We start from the raw sequence: 23,421 nt of genomic DNA on the forward strand, positions 1-23,421 counted from the left end.
AATAGAGTATCAGAGGCTAAATTGGGCAGTGGTCAAGTATGGTTCTAAAAAGTGGGTGCTTCGAAAGACGGAGGATTTGTTAGATGTTCTCCCGAGGAATTCTAATAGGTTAGTTATGGGTACCCGTTTTGACTATTTGTATATAAAACAACAGGCATTAAGAAAAATTGGTTCTATCTGACTTCCTAGGGCTATAAAGCCTATGATAAAATGAAGGTCGAAATGATATTTACAGTTTTGCTGATGGAAGATGACAAATTGCCAATATCTTCCATTGCAGCTATGTTTCTAGGGCCAAACATTAAAAAAAAACGTGTCCCCGAATGGGGTTGGAAAAGCCCATAAGGAAAGGTTTCAGTGAAATTAAAACGTCATTGGAGGAGGTAACGAGGGAACACATTGGACAGAGGAGGAGGCTACTCAGCTGTGTTGGACTCAGGTGCTTCAGCATTTGTTAGTAAAAGCATATTCCATGTCCTTTAAAAAGGTCATAAGGATTATCTGTATGAGTAGAAAAAATCTTTTCAGGTTGAAAGTTGATATTCTTGTTAGGGTTTACTTTTTAACGTCACTCCTTAGAAAGCAGCAAAAGAAAAGCTTCTCCTATTCCTCCAATGTTTTGGAAACGGGACAAGGGTACTGTCGCAGATTTTAAGCACCTTTAAATTTAGTCAAGCTTGAGTTTGAAAGTCGTGGGATTTTCTATATAAGCAAAAACATAGCTAATACAAGAGTTTGGCGAAAAACTTTAGATTGTTATGTCTGACGTGGACTATAAAAGGTTAAATCGGCTCTCACACTGGGTCAAGGACAAATTAAGACATTCTTTTTGGCCTCAGGCGAGATCAATACGTAGCATTCCGAAATTTAATTTTATATTCATCAATCCGAACAGAGATGCATGGTTTCAGTGAAAAGCGCACAGGTTAAACCCATAAAAATTTTCTCCTAGTTGACTAAAATCGGTAAAAAACAAAAAAACAAAACAAAAAAAACAAACAGCAAGAACGAAACCAGAAATGATTCTGCACACAACAGGCTATGTTTTAATAATTCCCAAGTGTTGTAGTTTCGATTTGGTAGCGGGATTTAGGCTTTTAAATTATTTTCAATGTCGTAAAATGAGACAATCTCATACCAGGAAAGAGACGTATTTTTAACGTTGAAAGATCCTTCGAGGAGCGGCTTGCTCAAAAACTAGATATTAAGTATAGTAGCAAACCAAGTGCTCTGATTAAATTGAAAGGAATTTTAATAGATAAAGAGATGGCTACAAAAGGAAAAAGAAAAGCAAGCGCAGAGAGTAGTGAAAGTATAGCGCAAAAAATGATGGACTCTGCTGGGCAGCAGCCGTTAGAATTCAAGAAGATAAAAACGGTAAGTGCTTAATATCGTAAATAAAATCCGTGTACTTCGTTGAATAAAAGCTAGAAAGAAATGTATATTATTTTACATTGGGTATAATTCCTCATTGTGGGCTTCTTGGAAAGTAGTTGATCTAGGTGAATAAAACTCCTAGGAATGAATTTAGAGCCTTAAATGACCCTCTTGGAGTGAATTCAAGTACCTACATCCATTGCTTCCCCCCAAATTGTTTTGACCTCTGATGACCTTTTACAATCTTTGTGTTTTAAAAACAAAATCCTGAGAAATAGAGTTACTGCTAGAATGAGCCACAAAAACAAGTGATTTGAGCCCATATCTTTGCCTAATCCTCCTTAAGGTTTTAAAGACATGTAAATTTATATCTTTGATTTAGAGGGAAATTTTGATTTGACTTACTAATTAGAACTCTCCGACCTACCCGTCTCGTCACACACAGTTCTAAATTGGGCATAATCTTAAAAGGGATAACTAGGATATGCATCAAACCAAGTTTGATACATATCTAATAGCTCTTTCTGTCATATATCTTAGTTACGAGAATTTAGACCCCATTCCCCTATCCCAAACAGATTGCAATGGTTAACTAAGCGTAACTAGGACGCTCACTATTTATTTCCTGCTCAGTTTGGCTTGATACATTATTAAATATTTTATTGCAGTAGAAATAATGGACATGAATTTACAGACTTGTCAACCAAATGAAATTTGAATAGGTAAAAATACCGAAAATGCACAGTTAGGGCAACTATTTTACTTGCAACCTAGTTCGTTTGAGAACTAAGAGTTTCCTTTACAAGATATTCTGATGACAAGAACTTTGGGACTTCCTTCCCACCACCTCCAGAGAGATTATTTTGGGAACAAATAAACATTTAAAAAGAAAATAACACACATAATTGAAGTTATTACGTCAAGAATAGATCACATCAGATAAAATCTCTGTAAATACAACTAAGACTCCTATTTGCCACCACTTTGGTTGACATACCGAGAATCCCCCGTTTTAACAAAAATTTAGGGCTCCTCCTCTCCATCCTGTTTAGGGGTTGTGGAGGGCTAACACCCATCCATAATAACTAGTTTACCTCGTATTCCAGCCATCTTTTTTGTGAACAAGCAATTTTGGTAAACGTTTAGTTTCGTCACCAGCTGTCTAAACTGGGAACTATGCTACGAAGCAGCATAGTTTCCATACTATTGTACTTAGAAACGCTAATTCTAGGAGCGCATTCATTTCTGGTTGACCCTCCTCTTCAATAGGGCAAACTAAAAATGTGTAAAGTGGGCTTGCTTACAGGTAACATTATTAGAGCGAACCGTATTAGTCCACGAACCGCGCGGGCAACAGGGGAGGTCTGTATTCTATGTTTATTTAATAAACTTCGTTTGAGTTTTTTTTTAGTTTTATCATTCTTTGTTGAATAAACATAGAATACAGACCTCGCCCCGCTGCCCGCAGGACTCATGGACTAATACGCTTCGCTCTATAGGTAATGTTAATGTAAATGGTAATGTAAAAGGTAAAAAAGCAAGCCCAACTTACGAATTTTTAGTCCGGTTAGAGGGGGGTGTTAGAAAGCTAAAAAATGGATATGCTTCTCTAATAATGACAAAGAAACAATATGCAATCATCTGAATCTTGCTATATGCAGTAATACGCATTTTAGACAGCTTGTGATGAAACTAAACCTCTACCGTAATTTCAATCAGCAACCACGAGGAAAGAGCTGTTTACAAAAAATTGTAGGTCAACAATAATTTTAATGAGAACAGAAATTTTTATTTTTGTTGGAAATAAACAGCAATAATTTCAAAAGTCAACTGAAAGTTGTTTAACTATTTTCAGTAGCTTATGTTTAATCTAGTAGTTTTCACTGTCAATAAAACTGATCACTGTCTTATCAATTTATGAAAGTAACAGTTTTACTTACGAAACTTCTCCTGTGACTTTTTGAGGGGAAAAGGCGTAGATAATTCAAAAGAAGTTGTTTTTCTATATCTTGTTGTAGACAGACTATGAAGCTATTATAACTGTCTTGAGCTCTGTAAATTGGGTCGCCTGCCTGAAATTCTATGTGGTTGGGCCCTATCAGGCCTAGGTGGGTTGTTCCTCAGTGAGTACAGGTAACTTGTTGGTAAAACAATCTGTAATTAATTTTATGTTAGTGTAACTGTCTGAGCTCTGTATATTGGGTTGCCTGTCCAAGACTTTAGGCATGCACGCGTCTCCAAAATTAAATACACAAGTATTGTGCTACTTCTGCAAATTACCCACGCTGTAAACCCAAACAGTAAGAAAAATAAAGGTTGCTCTGATTGCCTACGAGTTCAGGGGACTTGTCGGTTTTGTGTCAATCCTTAATTTCGGTCGCTTGCCGGAAACTTTGGATCTCAAATTTTATTCACTTTCACCACGTTGATTTAATTTTTTTTTTTAATTAAATAATAAATATGACAACCTTTATGGCAAAGTAACTATTTATTCTTCTTACAAGATTTTGATAGCAAAAACAAGTCTCCTCGAATATATTCTGCATTTAAATTTCCATTTAATTTAACCAAAAAGGTTGAGAAACCTTTTTTCTCAGCTTTCTGTTGTTTTCACCCGCAATGATAAACAAAAGTTTTGTTGGTTACCACAGCACCTTTTTTTGATTTTCAACAATGTTTCAAACTGTTCGTGGTAACGAGCAGTAAGTAAAGAGCCGCCCGGCTCAATAGTAACCAAAATCCTAAAAAAGGGAATTTTAATACCAATAGATACATCAAAAGGATCAAATTTTTATGATGATTCTAAATTTAGAAGTTTCACTAAGTTTAGCCCTACCCATCAAAAGTTAAGAGCTTGAGAAAATTTGCCTTATTTTTGAAAAAAAGGGGGGCACACCCCGTAAAAGTCATAGAATCTTAGTGAAAATTACAGTATCAGATTTCGCGTATCAGAACACCCTGTTTCGAACGGAAATTAAGAGTTATATTGTCCTTTTTAAATGACCAAAAAATTGGGGGGGGGGCAACTAGGTCCCCTCCCACGCTCATTTTTCCTAAGCTCACCGGATCTTTTCCTAAGCTCATCGAATAAAAAAACAAGTTTTTTTTAACTAAAAGTAAGAAGCAACATTAAAACTTAAAACGGACAGAAATCATTACGTAAATGAGGGGGTTCGCCCCTTCGTCAATTCCTCGCTCTTCACGCTAAAGTTTGAATTGGTTTTAATTCTTTAAGAACGACCGCGGAATCACAAAGGCGGTTTAATAAGAATAAATAGCTCTTTTGAAAGCACTAAACATACTTTAGCGTAAAGAGCGAGATATTGACGAGAAGGGCGAACCCCCTCACATACGCAATCATTTCTGTTCATTTTAAGTTTTTTTTGTTGCTCCTTACTTTCAGTTCAAAAAACTTGTTTTTTTTTGTTTGATGGCTATAGAAGAATTGTTGGGATATTTTTCCGCATGTATTGAAGGCGGGGCTATAGGAATTGAAGTTAAGATCAGTTCGAGTAGTCTTGGCAAACCCTTCTTGATCGATTCTTATCAAGATTTTTTCGGTGGAATTTTTCAACAAATTAAATTATTAAAGAAAATAATTAGCTATAACTGAGTTGTTTATTTCTTAAGAAAATAATTCGCCATAGCTGGGTTATTTATTCCTTATTTAATATTATAATTTATTACTTTCCTGTTTGGCTGTAAGGTGTCACATACCACTACAGAATCTCAATACAAAGTAATCATTTTAGATTGAAAGCCATGTATTTTCAATGTCCACATAACCATGACATTACCATAAATTGTTATGTATTGGTAGTCATTTGGTTCATTTGCATAGCTTATTATAAGGTCCCAGTAAAATATTGTTTTTCCTTCCTCTTTTTATTAATCAAGGTACCGTTGAATATGTGGATGAATAATTAAAAAAACCAAACATATTTGAATTTTCAAAGATTTGAGAAAAACTTCCCTTTTAAAATCCAAAACTAACGCCTTCGCATTGCGAAAAATATTTTTAAATATTATAATGAACAAAGAAATCATCAATGAAACAGCACAAACACACTAAAAAAAATAGAAAAAAGAAGAATCTTTTCCTATATTAGTAATTAATGTAGATCAATACGATATTCTGTCAAATTTTCCCCTTTCTTAGGATTAGCCTTAACAGTACTAATATCATAGTAGTACTGATAGCTGTAGCAGCAGCATTAATAGCAGTAGTAGCATGTACATGTTGCCTTTTGGTCAGCTGAATCTCCCACTCATGATACCCCAGAAGTTTCATCTTCATAAGGTAAGCCGTTTCAAAAATATTGTTGATACGGTCTTTTGACAATCTGTATGCACATAGTTTCCTATGATTTAGTTCAACTTTGCCCTAGATATTTTTTCAGATGTTCGTTTCAATGTCCTCAGCCTTGGTAGTACTCACCACAGAAGCAGTAGTTTTATTAGTAGGAGTGGTAGTAAGTATTAACAGTATTATCAGTGGTAGCAGTAGTAGTGGGAGTAGCGTACAATTACTGCCATTTGGCCAATTGATTATCTCCCTTAACTTCTAAATTAATACACTCGGTCATTCCTACGTTACGCCCTTTTGACACCCCATATACACATGACGTCTTTTTGATTTAGTTCAACACTGTCTTCAATATTCTCTGAAAGTCTAACCTGAATTCCCCTCGTCATTTAGAAAGTAAAGGTCAAACTTGCCTAACCTTATCAATATCATACTATATGTAAACAATGGACGAAGTGCCTCACCTACAACCCCTGCCTAAGGGTTTTGGGGGTGGGATTGGTACCCCCAAAGACATAATTACCAGACCTTTCAACTATGCTGAACGAAATAGCTCTTTCAAAATTGGATTGGTTGTCTTTTGGGAAATGATGGGCGTGGGTAACTGGTTGCCCTTCAATTACTTTGGACTCTTAAAAAGGGCACTAGAACTTTCAATTTCAATAAGCGCCTTATATATCCTCGGTGCATAACCTAAAAACCTTGTTCCCTGGCTCGGGGTTGTGTCAACCCTGTAGGCATTGTTTCTCTTTTCGGACTGCCTTTTGATCACTATCGACTCTTACAAAAGGAACTATAAATTTCCATTTCCAATTGAATGAGCCTCTTCCAAGGTTTATACGACCACCCCTTCTGTTAAAACCTTATATTCCCTTGGGGTTACTTACACCCCTTGATCTTTGGACTATTTAAAACAAAACAGCTATCTCAAAATTTTGATCGGATGCATTTATCGTAGAGGACTTGGGGGAGGGCTAGTGTCCTGACCATTTTTACTCTTAAAATGGGCACTAAAACTTTCAATTTCCAATTCATTCAGCCCTCTCCAAAGAATATGAAACCTTGTATGTTAACATAGGCCACTAGCATAAATTATAGCCCTTTCCCTAAGGGCTTTGAAGGGGTTGACATCCCCAAAGATATTAGTACTGGACCTTTCAGTTATGCTGAACAAAGCGGATATCTCAAAATTTTATATAGGATGTGTTTGGAGAAATGATTAGTGTGTGGGGGGAGGGTTCGGCAGGTTGCCCTCCAAAAACTTTTGACTCTTAGAAAGAGAACTTTCTACTTCCAATCAACTGAGCTCCATTTGATGTTTCTATGACAACTCCTTCTATAAGAAGTACCTTGGTAAAAAAAAACAAAAAACATTGTGCCCACTTCACTCTTTAGTTAGGCAGAGCTATTGCGCTGTCTTTGCGCTGCCTGTTATGCTGCATAGGTAAATGAAGCCGACTACTTAATCGATTTTTTAATTGCTCAATGTCAACTGTTCATCTCCACTTATTCCTAGCCTTAAAGACTTATTCTTCTTAACATTAATTTTCAAACATACTTTTGTAGCCTGAATTTGCAAATCCTCTAAGAGTTTATTTATTTTGCTCACACTTCCATCTAGGATGCTTATCACCATAATCTAAGTCCAGGAAAGTTTTATTTCCCCATTTGATTCCGTGTTCTTCTATCGCCTTTCCTTTGCTTCTTTAGACAAAATCCATCAAAATGATCCAAATAATAGATGGTTATCGAACACAACCCAGATAGTAAATAAATAAATAAAAAAAAACAAGTTTTTTCAACCGAAAGTAAGGAGGAACTTAAAACTTAAAAAGAACAGAAATTATTACGCAAATGAGGGAGATTGCTCTTCCTCAACATCTCACTTTTTTCGCTAAGTATTAACCTGGAAACCTCCCTCCCCATGGAAAATTATCCCCGTTTAAAATCCCACCAGCAGAAAATATGGCCCCCACCCACAAAATGTATGCATACTTCCCAATAAGAAGTGCTATACGTAAGCAATGTGCAAACTTTGTAACTTAAAGACCTTTCCCCAAGGGCTGTGGGAGGTTATGATATCTTCAAAGGCATAGTTATCTGGCTTTCCAACTCTGCTGAAAAAAATGGCTATCTTAAAATTCTGATCATACAGTTTTGAGAAACAAAGGAGCGTGGGAGGGGGCTTAGCTACCCTCTGATTTTTCGTTCACTATAAAGGACACTAGAAATTTTACTTTCCGTGCTAATGAGCCCTCTCTTGGTATTCTAGGACAATTGGGATGATATGATCACCCTGGAAAAAAAAAATAAAAATAAACACGCATCCGTTATCTTTCTTTTGGCCAAAAAAAAAAAAAAAAAAAATCCACACTTCCGCAGATAGGAGCTTGGGGCCTCTACAGTAGGTTTTCTGATACACTAAATCTGATTTTTATTATGATTCTATAACTTTAGGTTTTCTGATACACTAAATCTGATTTTTATTATGATTCTATAACTTTTAGGCGTGTTTCCTCCTCTTATCAAATAAGGCAAATTTTCTCATTCCCGTAGCCTCTATTGGGTAAGAATAAACTTAATGAAACATATATATTTGAATTCAGTTCTTTTGGTATCAAAATTCCGTTTTCAGTTTTGGTTACTATTGAGCTTGGTCGCTCCTTACTTACAATTTGTTACCACAAACTGTCTGATAATGTACTACTATTTTATAATATACATTGTTTATGTACTTGCAATACTTTGGACTTGACGTTTTATCTTTATGCTAAAGTTTAATAGTACTTAAGAAATACTTCTCAATCGAATTCAACGACTCGTTTGTTTGAACAGTCATTCTTGAAGAATTGGGACAAAAGTAAAACTTGAGCATCAACAGCGAAGGGCTGAGGAGGGAGCGGTTGCCTAACTTATGGAACAATTTCTATCCTTTGTAAATTTTTAATGTTGCAACTTACTTTCAGTTTTAAAAAACCTACTTTTTATTTAATTTATGATAGTTTTTTTTCAAATAATGCCCATGCTAAAAAGGATCTAAAATGTTGTTATCCTGTTGAAGACCTAACCTTAACAATAATTTCGTTAAAAAAAAAAAAAAAAAAAAAATCAAACTTGGGTAGATTTTACATCCTCTTAATATTATGAAATGTTCAATTAAAATTTGCCAGTAACAAACAATAATCGACAAGTGACCATGAAAACAGTTTATTCTTTGAAATTCTAGGACAGAATTTTGAACCGGCAAGATGATTCAAATAATTTTACAGAGTTTCTTGACCACACTTTTTCTTAAACATTCCTGGAAAAATATATTCAGAGAAAGTTGTCAGCTATTAAAGATTTTGAACTTAGAAAACTAAAATAGATTTTGATTTACGTTATTATTTTTTTCAGGATGAAGTTTCAGATTTGCTCACAACTGCAGCTGGAATTCCAGTTGGTTCCAGTACTGCATGTCTAACTGTTGGACCAAGGGGGCCCATGCTTATGAAAGATGACAAGTATATGGAGGAAATCGAAGACTTTGTATTTTCTACTGTCCGACCAAGAATTTTGCATGCCAAAGGATGTGGTAAGGTTTATGATCGTTCTCCTTGTATAGTTTCCCCAAAATCCTTCCCATTAAACAATTTAGTAAAACGAAGGCTTCCGAGAGTAATAATATGCTTTAAAACATTCAAGCTTTGCACATTCTCAAAATAGAGAGGGTACTTACTTCTAATTCCAACCCAGTCTATTTCAGACCCTGTAGCAAAACTACCTCCTGAGAGGGGATATGGGTGGGAAATTTGTTGAATAATGGGTGTTTCATTAGTGCTAAGAATCTGGTGTCGTTTTTTTTTTTTTTGCGCGGGTATAAGCAATGATGAGAATTTTATGTGATAATTTGTTCCTATTAGTGTTTTTGAATGGTTTTCCATCTCTTCATCGTTGTGATCAGAAATCATTAATTGTGTTTATATTCTGTCCTCTTTTTTATGGCCATGTCCCTGCTTTTTATGTGTAAAATGTACTGTGCTACTACCGCTATAAGATGAACTCTCTTTAAATATAGCTAAGACTTACTTTCCACCAGTTTGGTTGATATATCGAGAATCACTCGTTGGAATTCTTGATGACAAAAATTTAGGGTCACTTTTTTCATTGATGGTCTCTAATGTCTGCAAAGGCAAACTATTTTCTAAGACCAGTTCATACTGATACTTAAGACAGTTTAGGGTGAAAAAAAAAAAAAAAAATCAAATTGACTATATATGGTCAGGATTAATCACTGCTTTTGTAAGGCATCATGTGTATTTGGTATAAAAAACACGAGACAGTGCGGAAAAGAAAAAAGTACACAGCTACGGATTATTATCTATAGAACTCAAAAAGTGTATGTGTGGAAATAAAAACGCCTGATTATTTTTAACATTGCGGCCTTAATAAACAGCTGTAAAAAAGTTATTGACTAACATTTGCTTGTAGTCGGGTTATTCACTAATTTATAGGTTCAGAACATTGAGCATGGAAGGGAGTAGTTACTGCTTTGCACACGTTATATCGTTATATTTTTGAATAAATGAATCTGAATTTGTATCGCGCAGCAGACATAATACCATACACACAATAGAATTTGAAAAATAAACATAATTGAAAGCATTTATAAATGCATCATACACGGTCACTTGGTAAAAATAAGTTTTTCATTTACTCATTACCTCCTTAAACGTTTGAATTGTAATTTTCAGTTTTCAGAGTAAATGCAACCAAAAATGAACTTTCATTCTAGAGGTGTTAAGAAATTTTACTATTTAACGCTTATGTTGGAGAATTCATGCTTTGAAACATAAGCATAAAAAGTCGAACTTTACCGTAAAGAACTGGATTTCTTCTTTTAATCTCTATTTTGCATTTTCAGGAGCTTTTGGCACATTTGAAGTTACAAACGACATAAGCAAGTACTGTATTTCTGCGGTTTTCGCAAACGTTGGCAAAAAAACCCCGATTGCGGTTCGCTTTTCTATGATGAATTCTGATCTGGGCACTCCCGATGGGAACAGGTAGTGAGGGTTTTTGTTTTTAAAATAATCTTAGTACAAATCATGGGAAAGTTGTAAATTGTCAATTTGACTTTTTTTTATATGCATATTACCATGAAAATTGATAAGGAGGCTACAAAAGAAAAAAAAAGATTGGTGTTTTTTTAGTCAATTTAAAAAAAAAGATTGGTGTTTTTTTCAGCATAAAGAGGGGGTAGGCTATGGGGTGTTATACCCCATTATGTAAAGGTTATTTTATGTTCATTTGAAAAACTTTAAAAACTGAAACTTTAGAAACTAAAAAGTTGATTACATTCAGTGGTACTTTCAAAATTTGATTTAAAAAAAAGAAAAAAAAAAATGCAAATTCACATTCATTTTATGAAAGAAATTTTTCAGATAGGATCCAGGCTTCCAAAAAAGCCAATAAACATAATATCCGAACATAAAATTTGAAAACACTGGCTCATATGTCCTGCTTAGCATAGAAGATAAACTCCGCATAAACACTGAAGTTTGATGAGAAGCCCTTAGAGATTTCATTGTTTGCCTCAACTTCTCTGTCCATGCCCGAGTATTTTATTTTGTGTTGTCAATTAGAACTTCTTATTGTCAATAATACTGTTTAGGCTAACGAATAACAGTTATGCTTTAGACTGCGTCTGTCAGTAAATAGACGAATAAAATATATTTGTAACTAACATGTGTGGGATATGGATATTTTGCTACTTAGAAATCCTTATTTCAGTTTAATTGTTTAAAGATAAGTTTATATTCTAAAGTATTTGGTATATTCTGAACAGGGTCTGGCTTTGTTAATGCTAAGGAATAAAGTAGACTAAATCCCCGAAACCCCGAATAAGCAGAACTGGAAACATGAAAATCAGACATGTATTTTACATTTAGCACAGTAGTGAATTACAGGATAATGATTTTGAAATATTAGAAAATTTTCCATCTAGTAGCCTTGTGCATTTATATGTGCTTTCTTGTTTTTCTAAGAAACTGATGGATAATATAATAAAACAAACAATTTTTAAAGAGCTATCATATAGCGGTTTTCCATGCTAAAAAGATTCTTGATCCATATCAATTCGAGGATTAGCTATCCAAATAAAGGTAAAATTCTAGTTTAGTGACTTCTTGCTATCTCGGAAAGGGGTTAGGTTAGGAAAATGAAATTGTCGGGGATGGTCTACATGCTAAATTATATCCCGAGAAGGTTTTTTATTAAAGTACCAACCTCCACTCCTTCTCCCTCTAGAGGGCCCTGAAATTCGCCTACATGACAGGTAGTATATTCATTTCTATTGAAATTTCGACAAAACAACATTTTACCTTGATTTTCAGTTACCAGCTGCTTTTTCTCTGCCTTTATTTCTGAAAATGCAATTCTTGTTATTTGAGTAGAATTCTGAGCCATATCAATGTTTTTTTTTCAAAATTTAAGAAATGTATTTGCATATCTTTAAAACCTTATAAATTGAGATTGAGCAAAGTCGTGAAGCTGAAAACAATTTTGTTGTACTTCATTGTGGCAGAAGATCTATTTTGCAAGGTTTCACTTTTATAACACACATATTTTTTAAAGGTCATCAAAGGTCCCTCTAGAGGGAGAGGGAGTGGAGGTAGATACTTCAAAATACCTTCCCGGGACATACTTTAGCCTGTAGACCCATCCCTGAAAGTTCCATTTTCCTAACCTAACGACTTTCCGAGATAGCAAGAAGTCACTAAACTAGAATTTTACCCAAATAAGTCCTAATAAAAAAAAAATATTTTAATCGTGGCATGTTGTCTAGAACGCTCAAGATACCTAACAGAACAATAAATTTGAAAATTCTAAATAAAAGAAGATTAGTATTTGGCTAACTATCTTAGGACTGTCAATTTTAAGCTCTCATGTCCTTTAGAAAAAAGGGAGCAGGCCTACTGTTAAAACAATAGGATCAGCTAGTAAAAGCAGTCGACGTAATTTTAGAACTGAGTTGTATGAATTTTAGTCAAAGACCTTAGAAATGTGTAGAAACAACGATGCTGCTTTAAGCAATCTCAATAAAAGTTCTTAAGCCGAACTGGCCAGCCATGACAACAAACAACAAAGAGAGAAAAAACTCAACGAAAAAAAAACTTCAAACGAGACTGCAGCCAGTAGAGAGAAAAGAGATGAAAGACTAAAATAACGCGGATATTTCGCCTGTATGTAAACTAGGCGTCCTCAGCACAATATAAAAAGAAACAACGTTAAACTAAAACCAAATAAAACCACCACCAATATTAATAAATACAATTGTTGCAACTAATCCACGTAGGAAAAAGAAACTATTAGAGTTACTTCAATGAGAACATAAAAAAAAACTGAGGAAAAAATTGCAAAAATTGAAATGTTTTTTTTTTCATCGAGTTTTTTCTCTCTTTGTTGTTTGCAACCTCAATGATTGTTATGATACCTCCAAGCAGCTGAATATTGGATACAGATACTATATTCTACTCAAAAGATCTCCAACAATTTGGCTTTGAGAACCTAAAATATGACTAGTATATATGACTAATTAAATTAATCATATATAATATCGGTCGTCAATATGACTAATATACAATTTACTATGGAACTATTCAAATTAGCAAGTAAGAAACAGTTTGGCATCCTACATCCAGCCTTTTTGTATTTCTCTTTTGTAGTAATCTTTCTCTTAGGAAGCATCATCAGGAACGTACAAAGTTGAGAGTGGATTAAATTTTTAGATGCTAAAAGAAAAAAAAATAAATAGAATCAAAAAATCTCTTTGACAAATGAAAATGTTCCAAACTTGAAGAACTTCTTAATAAAGAAGTATAGGATAGATATAGGCTGTAGCTAGAATAGGCTGTGACCTACCAGTTAGTAGATGGTAGCCTATTTTATAGAGATAAATAATTTATTTAATTTTTTTCCTTCTCCTTATAGGCTTTTATTATTCTGACAAAAATATAAACTAAATAAAAATATTTACCAGGCAGCATGGAAACTAAACAGAAAATTTGAGGTCTTCCAGTTATGGGTGGTTAAATTGTTTGTTGATATAATAATTAACAACTTGTTCATACTCTCAAAATCAAGGAAAAATGACAAAATACTTATTTTTTGGGTGTTCTCCATCCTACTCAGACGCTGTGAATTATGTCAGCTTGTAATTTGGTCAACTTAATGGTACGTCATTGTTTTGTCCTAGTGAAGTGTCACTGTTCAAGAACTTGTAAAAACTATACGGTAAAGGAAATTTCAAAAATATTGCCAACTCTTTCATTTACTGGAATTCAAGGTTCTACGTATTTGTTTATGAATAAGAGAAGGCATAAAAAAAAATGAATTCAATGAAATATCAAAACTTAAAAACGCATAGTATAAGTCTTGTTTTCTTTGGTAGAAACCTAGATGGGGGGCGTAAATCCAATTAAATAATAAACTTAGCTACACACACTCTTGAATCGTAAAAATCACGTAGAAAAGAATTCGTAATAAAGTAAATTCCTTGCACTCTTTTCAGTAAACAAAAATATCAAGGATTTCAAATCTGTTGTCATTTCATTGGTTTCTGAACTCACAAAATTTGTCGTTTTGTGTGAGGGATTAATTATTTGATTGGCTGAGAACCTACTGCATTTACAGGGAAATCCTATAACCGTAAGATAAACTGTTCCCCGAAAATTGAAGCATAGATGCATATACGCAAAGTTTTCTCATATTAGAAACCTCTTTAACACTAGGGTATAAAACCTACGCGGCTTCCTTTTTTCTTCTTCTCTAGTTTAACTATTCGTGATAGGAAGCTTTAATTGAAATTTGTCACAGTTTTTGCTTTTTTTTTATTTCAGGGACATAAGAGGCTTTGCAATCCGCTTTTACACTGAACAAGGAAATTGGGACCTAGTAGGGATTAATCAGCCTGTCTTTTTCTTGAGAGATCCTTTCCTGCTGGCATCCTTGTCTAAGTCTTTGAAAAGGAATCCTGTCACTAATCTTAAGGTCAGTGCTAAAAAGTTGTGCATGCATTGCTTTTATGTTTGCTTCTTTTTAATGAACGAACATTGGGAAAACCATTGAAATCCCCTTAACTCTGTAGTTTTCAAATGTCAAATGTTAGGTAGAGAGAATAATCAGTAAGAAATTGCATTGCACGAGTTGTTTTTCTTTAGTATGGACGTGAAATTATTTATAATATTACTCAAGCGATTGTCCTGTTTCGTTTAGCTACTGTTTGTTGTTGCTAACTTCTTCTGGCTAAAACTTTCTCTTTTGTATGGGGGTGTCAAAAACTTTTTAGTTACGTGTTATGAATTGTTAAGACAAAATTTATAAATCATAACTTTGATTTCATTCAGATTTTCTTTGAAAGGAAAGCTCAGCAGCAATAGACGGTGGGGATATATTTATTTTATTTACCAAAATCTATAAAAGAATATCTCGAATTTTTAAATTAAGAAAATAAATTTTTAGTTACATTAAGGAAACTTTAGAGCTTTAACTTCCTGTGATAAACAGACGACGAACTATCTTGTCTAGCACAAATGGTCTGTGGAATTACTTTGGACAACCATTTAGGTATGTGGGTTATGGCTTCTCTGATAATCTTTGGCTAGATGTCTTGACTCCTTCTTGATTTCAGATTATTCCAGTTCCAGTTATTCTTCCTCTGTCTCCTAGCTATTAATTCTAATTTCACAGGCAAGGACGTTTCGATATATCGTTCCTTTGAGATTGCGCAAAAAAGTCAAAAATACACAAGTGACGTTTTTCGATGACGAGCGATAGTTTTGTCATATTTATGAGCACGAATCAAGAGTATAAATTATATCATTTCCGCGTTTTCATCATTTTTAGTATCTATGACAGTTGCAAAATTACACAAGGTGACAAAGTACTTTGCAGAAAATTACAATTGAATAAAGAACGTGTTGTTTTAGTGTTTGGTAAGGATAAAAGGAGGAATTAATATCTAGTATTTATGATACGTGTAAAATTACACAAAATATCAAATGACTGAACAGCTAAAGAAAGGAACATAGAACAAGAAACAACAAAAAAATCACATTGAAATGCAAACGAAATGTGACTTAAACCTAAAGAATAATACGATAGTTATGCTATTCCAGAGTTTAGATATTTCAGGAAATATCGATAGAATAAGGAATGTGTTAAGCAGGAAAGAGGAATTGAATTCACGATGGAATTACTTAATTCAAGTGCAGTTGCTGATTTGACACCCCATTACTTTAAAACTAAAGAATACAACGGTGGTTATGCCAATTTTAGATAATTCAGAGGCCATACGCATTGGAAAACATGATTTTGAATAAATCCAACCAGCTAAAGTAAAAGGGATTCAAATAAAAAACTGACATAAGTATGCACGAAAATGGAGCACGAATGAGATCTGGCGCTCGAAAAGATTTGACAGCAAGTATCAGAACCAATGCATCAAATCATGAATGAGACCTGTGGTTAGAGGAGAAGCAATAGTGACAATAACAACCAGTTCGATGGGGAAGCAATTTCTTTAAAATGAATGATTCTTAATTACCATACACTTTACTTTGCGATTGATGCTACACAGAAAGTGATACAAGGTTTAATACATAATACATTCTGTTACTACCTGGTTCATCTATAAAAACTTTTTTTCAAAAAATAATTAGGATCATTTAAAGCCGGTAAAATACTGTACAAAATTTCGATCTGTTTTCCTTGCAGAGGCCGATTGATACGCTCTCCAATAGCAGCTGACTCATTAGAATTTAGAAATTCCATGTCCCAATGTCGTCCATACCATGTTCAAAGCTAAAATTTTACCCAAAAACTAAAGTTTCGACCTTCAGTACGATAATCACGGCTGATTGCAGTCTTCCGATATATTTTTTCGTCATGCATGCAGAATAAAATCTTCTGCCAACTGATTTTAAATATTTCCATAAGATCTTTTGAATTTGCCGGCTGTCCGAAAACAAGAATCTGAACAAATAGTTCATATTACAGAAGTCTTTTTGGGGAGTGCTGGTTCTCTAGGTCATCTGTTTATTGTCGAATGCAAGGCCATGAGCTAGGCATCCTTGTTTGCATGTCGTATAATGAGTGTGATTAACAGAAAAGAGATCTTCAAAACTTGTTGTATCTTTCACATGATAGAGAAGTACTCGCAAATAGAAACACTATAGATAAGCTTCATAATTTACGTTGTGATTTTTACCAATGACACGCATTTGACACATTCGTGGTTCCAATGTACTCGAATTCCATTTTATTTGAAGTTTTCAGGCATTTTCCAATAATGGTAAGATATTTAGTTTGTTTGCATTTGTTTCAACGCCTGGTTATCCAGAAAATATGATTCTAGTATTAAAACTTGTTGTGCAATATCTATCAAATCTTCTTGGGTGATATCCTGGGCTCGGTATTAACCATGAGAATTGATACTCAAACGTTAAACGACATGCCTCTTTCTTTGGATATCTGGACCAAGAAGTCGTCAGCATGCTTCAGTTGGCGTAGTGCAGTGTCCTTCGATGTAGATGTCTCGTTCATTGTAGACCAAACACTGCTTATTTTAGACAATCTGTATTGAAGCACAATCTTGTCCTTTGTACATGTATTTGTACAAATACTTTACCGAATCTGTCCTGCCAATAAATTCAACGCTAATGTGACATTGAAATTTTTTCCAATAGAAGCATTCTATGCGACAACATGACGATTATCGCATGTAACTCAGTGATTTTTGGAGTCTTTTCGATGAACAGGAAGGTATTCTGAAAATTATTTTTTTTCCTTTGATCCGATTTGCGGTCATGACGATGGCGATACCTTAGTTTTTCATAAACTGAACCATATTGCACTGGAAAAGCCGAATCGGCACTACAATTTTCCATTTTTATGACACTTGGTATTAACCAAGTGACATATAGCAATATCAAATTCTTGGGGGGGGGGAGAGTTGGGAGGGGGAAACCTAAAACTTGGAAAACACTTAGAGTGGAGGGATCAGGATGAAACTTGGTGGGAAAAATAAGCACAAGTCCTAGATACATGATGGACATAACCGGAACGGATCCGCTCTCTTTGGGGTAGTTGGGGGGTAGGGGTGTTAATTCTGAAAAATTAGAAAAAATGCGGTATTTTTAACTTACGAACGGGTGATCGGATCTCAAAGAAATTTGATAATTAGAAGGATATTGTGTCTCAAAGCTCTTGTTTTAAATACCGACCGGACCTGGTGATATTGGGGGGATTCTGGGGTGGGGGAACCTAAAATCATGGAAAACGCTTAGATTGGAGGGATCGGGATGAAACTTGGTGGGAAAAATAAGCAGAAAATAAGCAGATTCTGAAAATTTAGAAAAAATGACGTATTTTTATCTTACAAAGGAGTGATCTGATCTTCATGAAACTTCATATTTAGAAGGACCTCATAACTCAGATCTCTTATTTTAAATCTCAACCGGATCCAGCGTAATTGGGGGGGGGGGCAGTTGGGGGGACCGGAAATCTCAGAAAATACTTAAAGCGGTGAGATCAGAATGAAACTGGATGGGAAGAATAAAAACATGTCTAGGATACGTGACTAAAATAACCGGACCGGATCTTCTCTCTTTGGTGGAGTTAGGGGGGGGGAGTAATTATGAAAATTGTGGTATTTGTAACTTACGAAAGGGTGGCCAGATCTGAATGAAATTTGATATTTAGAAGGATCTTATGCTTTAAAGCTCTAATTTTAAATTCCAACCAGATCCCGTGACAGTGGGGGGAGTTGGAGGAAACCGGAATTCTTGGAAAACGGGAAAATTGGGGTATTTTTATCTTACGAATAGGTGATCGGATATTAATGAAATTTGATATTTAGAAGGAATTCATGTCTCAGAGCTCTTATTTAAAATCCCGACCAGATCTTTGACATTGGGGGGAGTTGGAGGGGAAAATTTTGGAAAACACTTCGAGTGGAGGAATTGGGATGAAGCTTGGTGGATAGAATAAGGAAATGTCCTTGATACATGATTGACGGAACCGTACTGGATTCGTTCTCTTTGGAGGAATTGGGGGCAGGGGTTCAGTGATTTGGCGAGTCAGGTGATTCTGGACGTTCTAGGACGATGCAAATTGGTAGGCGTGTCAGGGACCTGCACAAATTGACTTGATAAAGTCGTTTTCCCAGATTCGACCATCTGGGAGGAAAAATTAGAAAAATTAGGTATTTATGACTTACGAGTGGGTGATCAGATCTTAATGAATTTTGATATTTAGAAGTACATGGTGACTCAGAGCTCTTATTTTAAATCGTGACCGGCATTAAGCCTCTTATTTTCCTTTTAAATCAGTCTATTGATTCATAGAATTCTGTTAGAGCTCATACCATATGATCTCTTGGCTCTTAGCTCTTCTTGCCTCGTCATAAGTGCCATATGAAGTCTTAGCTCTTGTTTAGTCATAAAACTGGAATTTGGATTTAACTCAACTCTGTACGAGTTATGAAATATCAACTGTAGCACTAATTTTCGTTAATTAAAAGGTCGTCGGTATCATGAGTTTAAGCTGGATTTAGATAATCGATCTCTACTGGGCTATGGGTTCGGTTACCAAGACTCTCGATCAATAGCGAATCCACATATGATAGATAGTCCACGTTTTTGAAATTCAATCGTGTAGACATATGCTGCCACATTACCAAATATCTGTATTTTATAAAAATCAAGGATTATTACATCATATTTTTGTTTCGCAATCCGAGCAACGAGATTGGGACTCTTGAATTTAATGCTTTATGAGAAATTCATTATCATTACGTATAATACCACATAATGTCACATAATGCTTGAACCTTAATTTCTAGCCAATCAGGATTGGAACTAATAGTTATTAAGAAATCTGGGATCCAAGTAGACGAACAATAGCCTTGGTATCTTGGAAACGTTCAGCATACTATCCTGTTGATCCGGTGAATGTTGACGGTCACATTACTTTTTCACCAACAAGTACATTCTGTTTCACAGCAACGTCGTTGATCAGTCACGTAACACCTAGCAAGTTATCGGCAAAAATAGTTTTCATGTTCAATTTTATCCGTTGGATACGGTAATGTTCATGAATAAATATATCGACAAGATGTTATTGGAAACGTCGTCCACTAAAATAAAAAGCATTCAAACCTATCTGACGCTGGTTGGGTGTTACGGCTTGCACAGTCAGGCTTTTAGGATGTTCAGTTTAAAATGCGACACGATACTGTGCTAATTCAAGCGGCGTTGAATGTGGGCGACTTGCTAAAGGTGCTTCACTTGGCATAGCCACGGCCCATCCCGACGTTCCAGCTTGATAATACAATGGGTAGGTAAAGGGCACCACACAATGGTAGGTATTTTTTAAACTGACTACATTTTTGCTAAGCTATCAAAACGTTGCAGCTGCAATATCTCTGAAACAGCTAAGGCTATTATATTGGAATTTTCAGGGAATATTGGAGGGGCTGTTGAATTGAACCAAAAGCCAACACATGCATTTAGGCAGTCCAAAGGGTGGATTTATAATATAACAGGAACGGCTATGGGTATCAATTTACAAATTCCAGGGAATATTGAGGGGGATATTGAACTAAACGAAAAGACCCTATGAGCATTTAGGTTGTCAAAAAAACATGTCTGCTGTATCACACGAACTGCTAAGAGAATTAAGTTGAAAATTTCTGTATGTGTATCCAGATTGTCCATTTAAGGTACGGCTAAAGGTCTTCGGTTAAACATTTCAGGAACTGTTAAGGGAGGCGGATCGAACAAGCAACATTTGCATCCACGCTGTCAGAATTGCGTGTCAATTATCTCAATAATGGCTATGCATATTAAGTTGAAATGCCAGGGAATATTGAACTATAAGACACTATGGTGCATCCAAGTTATTCAAAGGGTGTATATAGAATTTTTCAGGAACAGCTAAGGGTATTATTTTGCAACTTTAAGGGAATGTTGCATTAAATCAAAAGTCACTTCATGTATCCCGGTGGTCCAGAGAGTGAATCTATAATGCATGACGAATGGCTAAGCCTATGGAGATGAAACTTTTAAAGCATATCGAGGGGAATGTTGAAATCAATAAAAAGATACCATGTGTATCCATAGTGTCAAAAGATTGTTTCAGCAACATTTCCGAAACGGTTAAGTTCAATAAGTTGAAACTTTTAGGGCAGGTTGAAATAGATTATGACGCTCTGCATATCCAGGTTATCAAAGGGGCATTTTTGCAATATTCCGTGATTGACTTGGAGTATTAAGTTGAAACTTTTAGGCAATTTCGAGAGGAATATCAAGCTAAATCAAAAGACAGTACCTGAATAGAGGCTGCCCGAAATGAGATACCGGTAATATTTGAGGAACGACTAAGAGTATGAAGTTAAGAATTTCGGGAAATGTTGAGCTGGATAAGAAACTAAATCAGAACACACTTTGTACATTCAGGTTTTAAAGTGAGTGTATCTGCAATATCTCAGGAAAGGCTAAGTGTACTAACTTCAAACTGTCAATAAATGTAGAAGGGGAGGATGAATAAAATCAAAAGACACTTTTTGCATCCAGGCTGTCGAAATGGCGTATCTGTAATGTCTCTGAAACAGCAAAGGTTATCAAGCAGAAACTTTCAATGGATGTTCACTAGGACGTTGAACTAAATTAAAAGAAACCTCGTTCGTCAAGATTGTCCAAAAGTCTTATCTGCCGCATCTCAGGAATGGCTAGGGGCATTATGTTGAAGCTCTTAGGGTATATCAAAGTGGATGTTGAACTAAACCAAAGGCATATGTATCCAAGTGGTCAAAAAGGCTTATAAACAATATCTCAGGAACGGCTAAGGTCGTTGAGCTTTTGAAGGCATTTTGAAAGAAATGCTGAACCAAATCAAAAGAAACCACAAGCATCCATGCTGTCGAGAGGGCGCACCTACTATTTCTTAGGAACGGCTAAGAGTATTAAGCTGAAACTTATGAGTAGAAGAAACATCTCGGGGCAGACAAAATGGTAGGAATGAGTATGTGGCTAGTTTCACCCCTTTTGTCTCTCCAAAAGGATTGTAGAATTCTAAATTTTTGATTAAATATATCCCCTACTGCTAACCTGTTTAATTGAACCTAAAGACAACAATTACATTTGGGTGGTCAAAAGGCTGGATTTGCGATATTGCAGGAACGTATATGGGCACTAGATTACAAATTTCAGGGAATGTTGGAAGGTATATTGACCTAAATCAAAAGACTATGTGCATTGAGGTTGTAAAAGGAACATGTCTGCTGTATCCCAGTAACGGTTAAGAGAATTAATTTGAAACTTTCTTAGAATGTTAAACTAAATTAAAATTCATATGTGCATCAAGAGTGTCAAAAAGGCTTATATGCAAAATTTAGGGAGCGGCTAAGGGCATTCAGTTAAACCTTTCAGTGTATGTTAGGGGGATGGAGGCTTGAAAAGCCAACAATTGCATCCAGGCTGTCAGAATGACATATTTATGGTCTTAGGAACGGCTATGGTTATTAAGTTGAAAGTTTCAGGCAATGCTGGGCTAAATAAAAAGGTATTTTGGTGCATCCAAGTTATCAAAAGTCTGCATACAATTTCTCAGGAACAGCTAAGGGTTTTGTGTTGAAACTTTACATCTACAATTACTTCAGGAATGGCTACTCAAACAAGCATCCATGTTGTCAAAAGGGTTCACCTACAGTGCTCTATGAACGACTAAGGGTAGTAAGCTGAAATTTATGAGTCGGAGAAAAATCTCGAGGCAGACAAAATGGCAGAAATTGGTATTTGGATAGTTTCATCCATTTCTTGGCTCCAAAAGGACAGTAGGATTCTACATTTTTGATTAGATATATCCTCTACTTAATCTTTCTCAAATTTTTGGATAATATAACCAGTTCTGTATGTAAAGGAATTAAGTGGTACCATAATGATTACTGATCTTCTTTATCATGAAATACCACAGCAGAATAAGTAATTTAAGAGAAAGAACTTTTTTTTTTGTTCTATACCTCTTAAATACTGAACCTGAGTATCTTCACTCGATTTTCTTTTCCATAAAGCAATTATTTTAGAGCGTTTACGGATCATTTGACCTTTTTTCGACGTGTCGTTGACAGATACACAGTTATATTCTGCCAAGAAAATTGAGTTAAATGACCCTTAGAAGCCGATTCCTTTTCTCTTACAAAAATTCTTTACTCTTTGTTCTTTGTGACTCCCAAAAATAAAATGTTTTTAGCCTTAGATTTTGGAAATTTGGAATTCCCCTAGACTTATCGATAGAGTTTTATGCTACTTTTATATTGCAGTTGAGGATTTTATGACTGTGATATTAGTTTCCACCCATGGTTCAATAGGAAGTAAGGATTTATAGTAAGATATTCCGGTTTCTATTGATTTGAGTGAAGTTTAATAGGTAATTGGAAGGAGATGAATTTTCATAATAAGCAAAGAATGATATGTGGTAAACATTTTTAAGATTCTTAAAATTTACGTTTTTAAGACCTCCGTTTAAGATTTACATTTTATACATTTCAGTAAAAACTGAAACTCAATGATAAAAATACATTCATAAAAAGAATTGGCTTTCAGTGGCGATTGCCAATGCGTAAAAATAAGAGTTTAAAGTTACTAGTCAAAAGTTATTATGATAAGGAAATCTGAATATCTGTTAGAAATTTTTTTTTA

General features: G+C 35.0%; 1 protein-coding gene across 1 annotated transcript in view; it reads left to right on the top strand.

Moving 5' to 3' along the window:
• Positions 1 to 1,035: 1,035 nt before the first annotated feature.
• LOC136039193 (catalase-like) overlaps positions 1,036 to 23,421 on the top strand; it is an 81,343-nt gene continuing 58,957 nt past the window's right edge. The window contains exons 1-4 of the mRNA XM_065722718.1: positions 1,036 to 1,377; positions 9,080 to 9,257; positions 10,587 to 10,728; positions 14,563 to 14,713. Of these exons, the coding sequence (XP_065578790.1) occupies positions 1,267 to 1,377; positions 9,080 to 9,257; positions 10,587 to 10,728; positions 14,563 to 14,713 (582 nt within the window). The 5' untranslated portion in view covers positions 1,036 to 1,266. The remainder of the gene's footprint in view (positions 1,378 to 9,079; positions 9,258 to 10,586; positions 10,729 to 14,562; positions 14,714 to 23,421) is intronic.

Source organism: Artemia franciscana, chromosome 2, assembly GCF_032884065.1.
Source record: "Artemia franciscana chromosome 2, ASM3288406v1, whole genome shotgun sequence".
Taxonomy (NCBI): Eukaryota; Metazoa; Arthropoda; class Branchiopoda; order Anostraca; family Artemiidae; genus Artemia; species Artemia franciscana.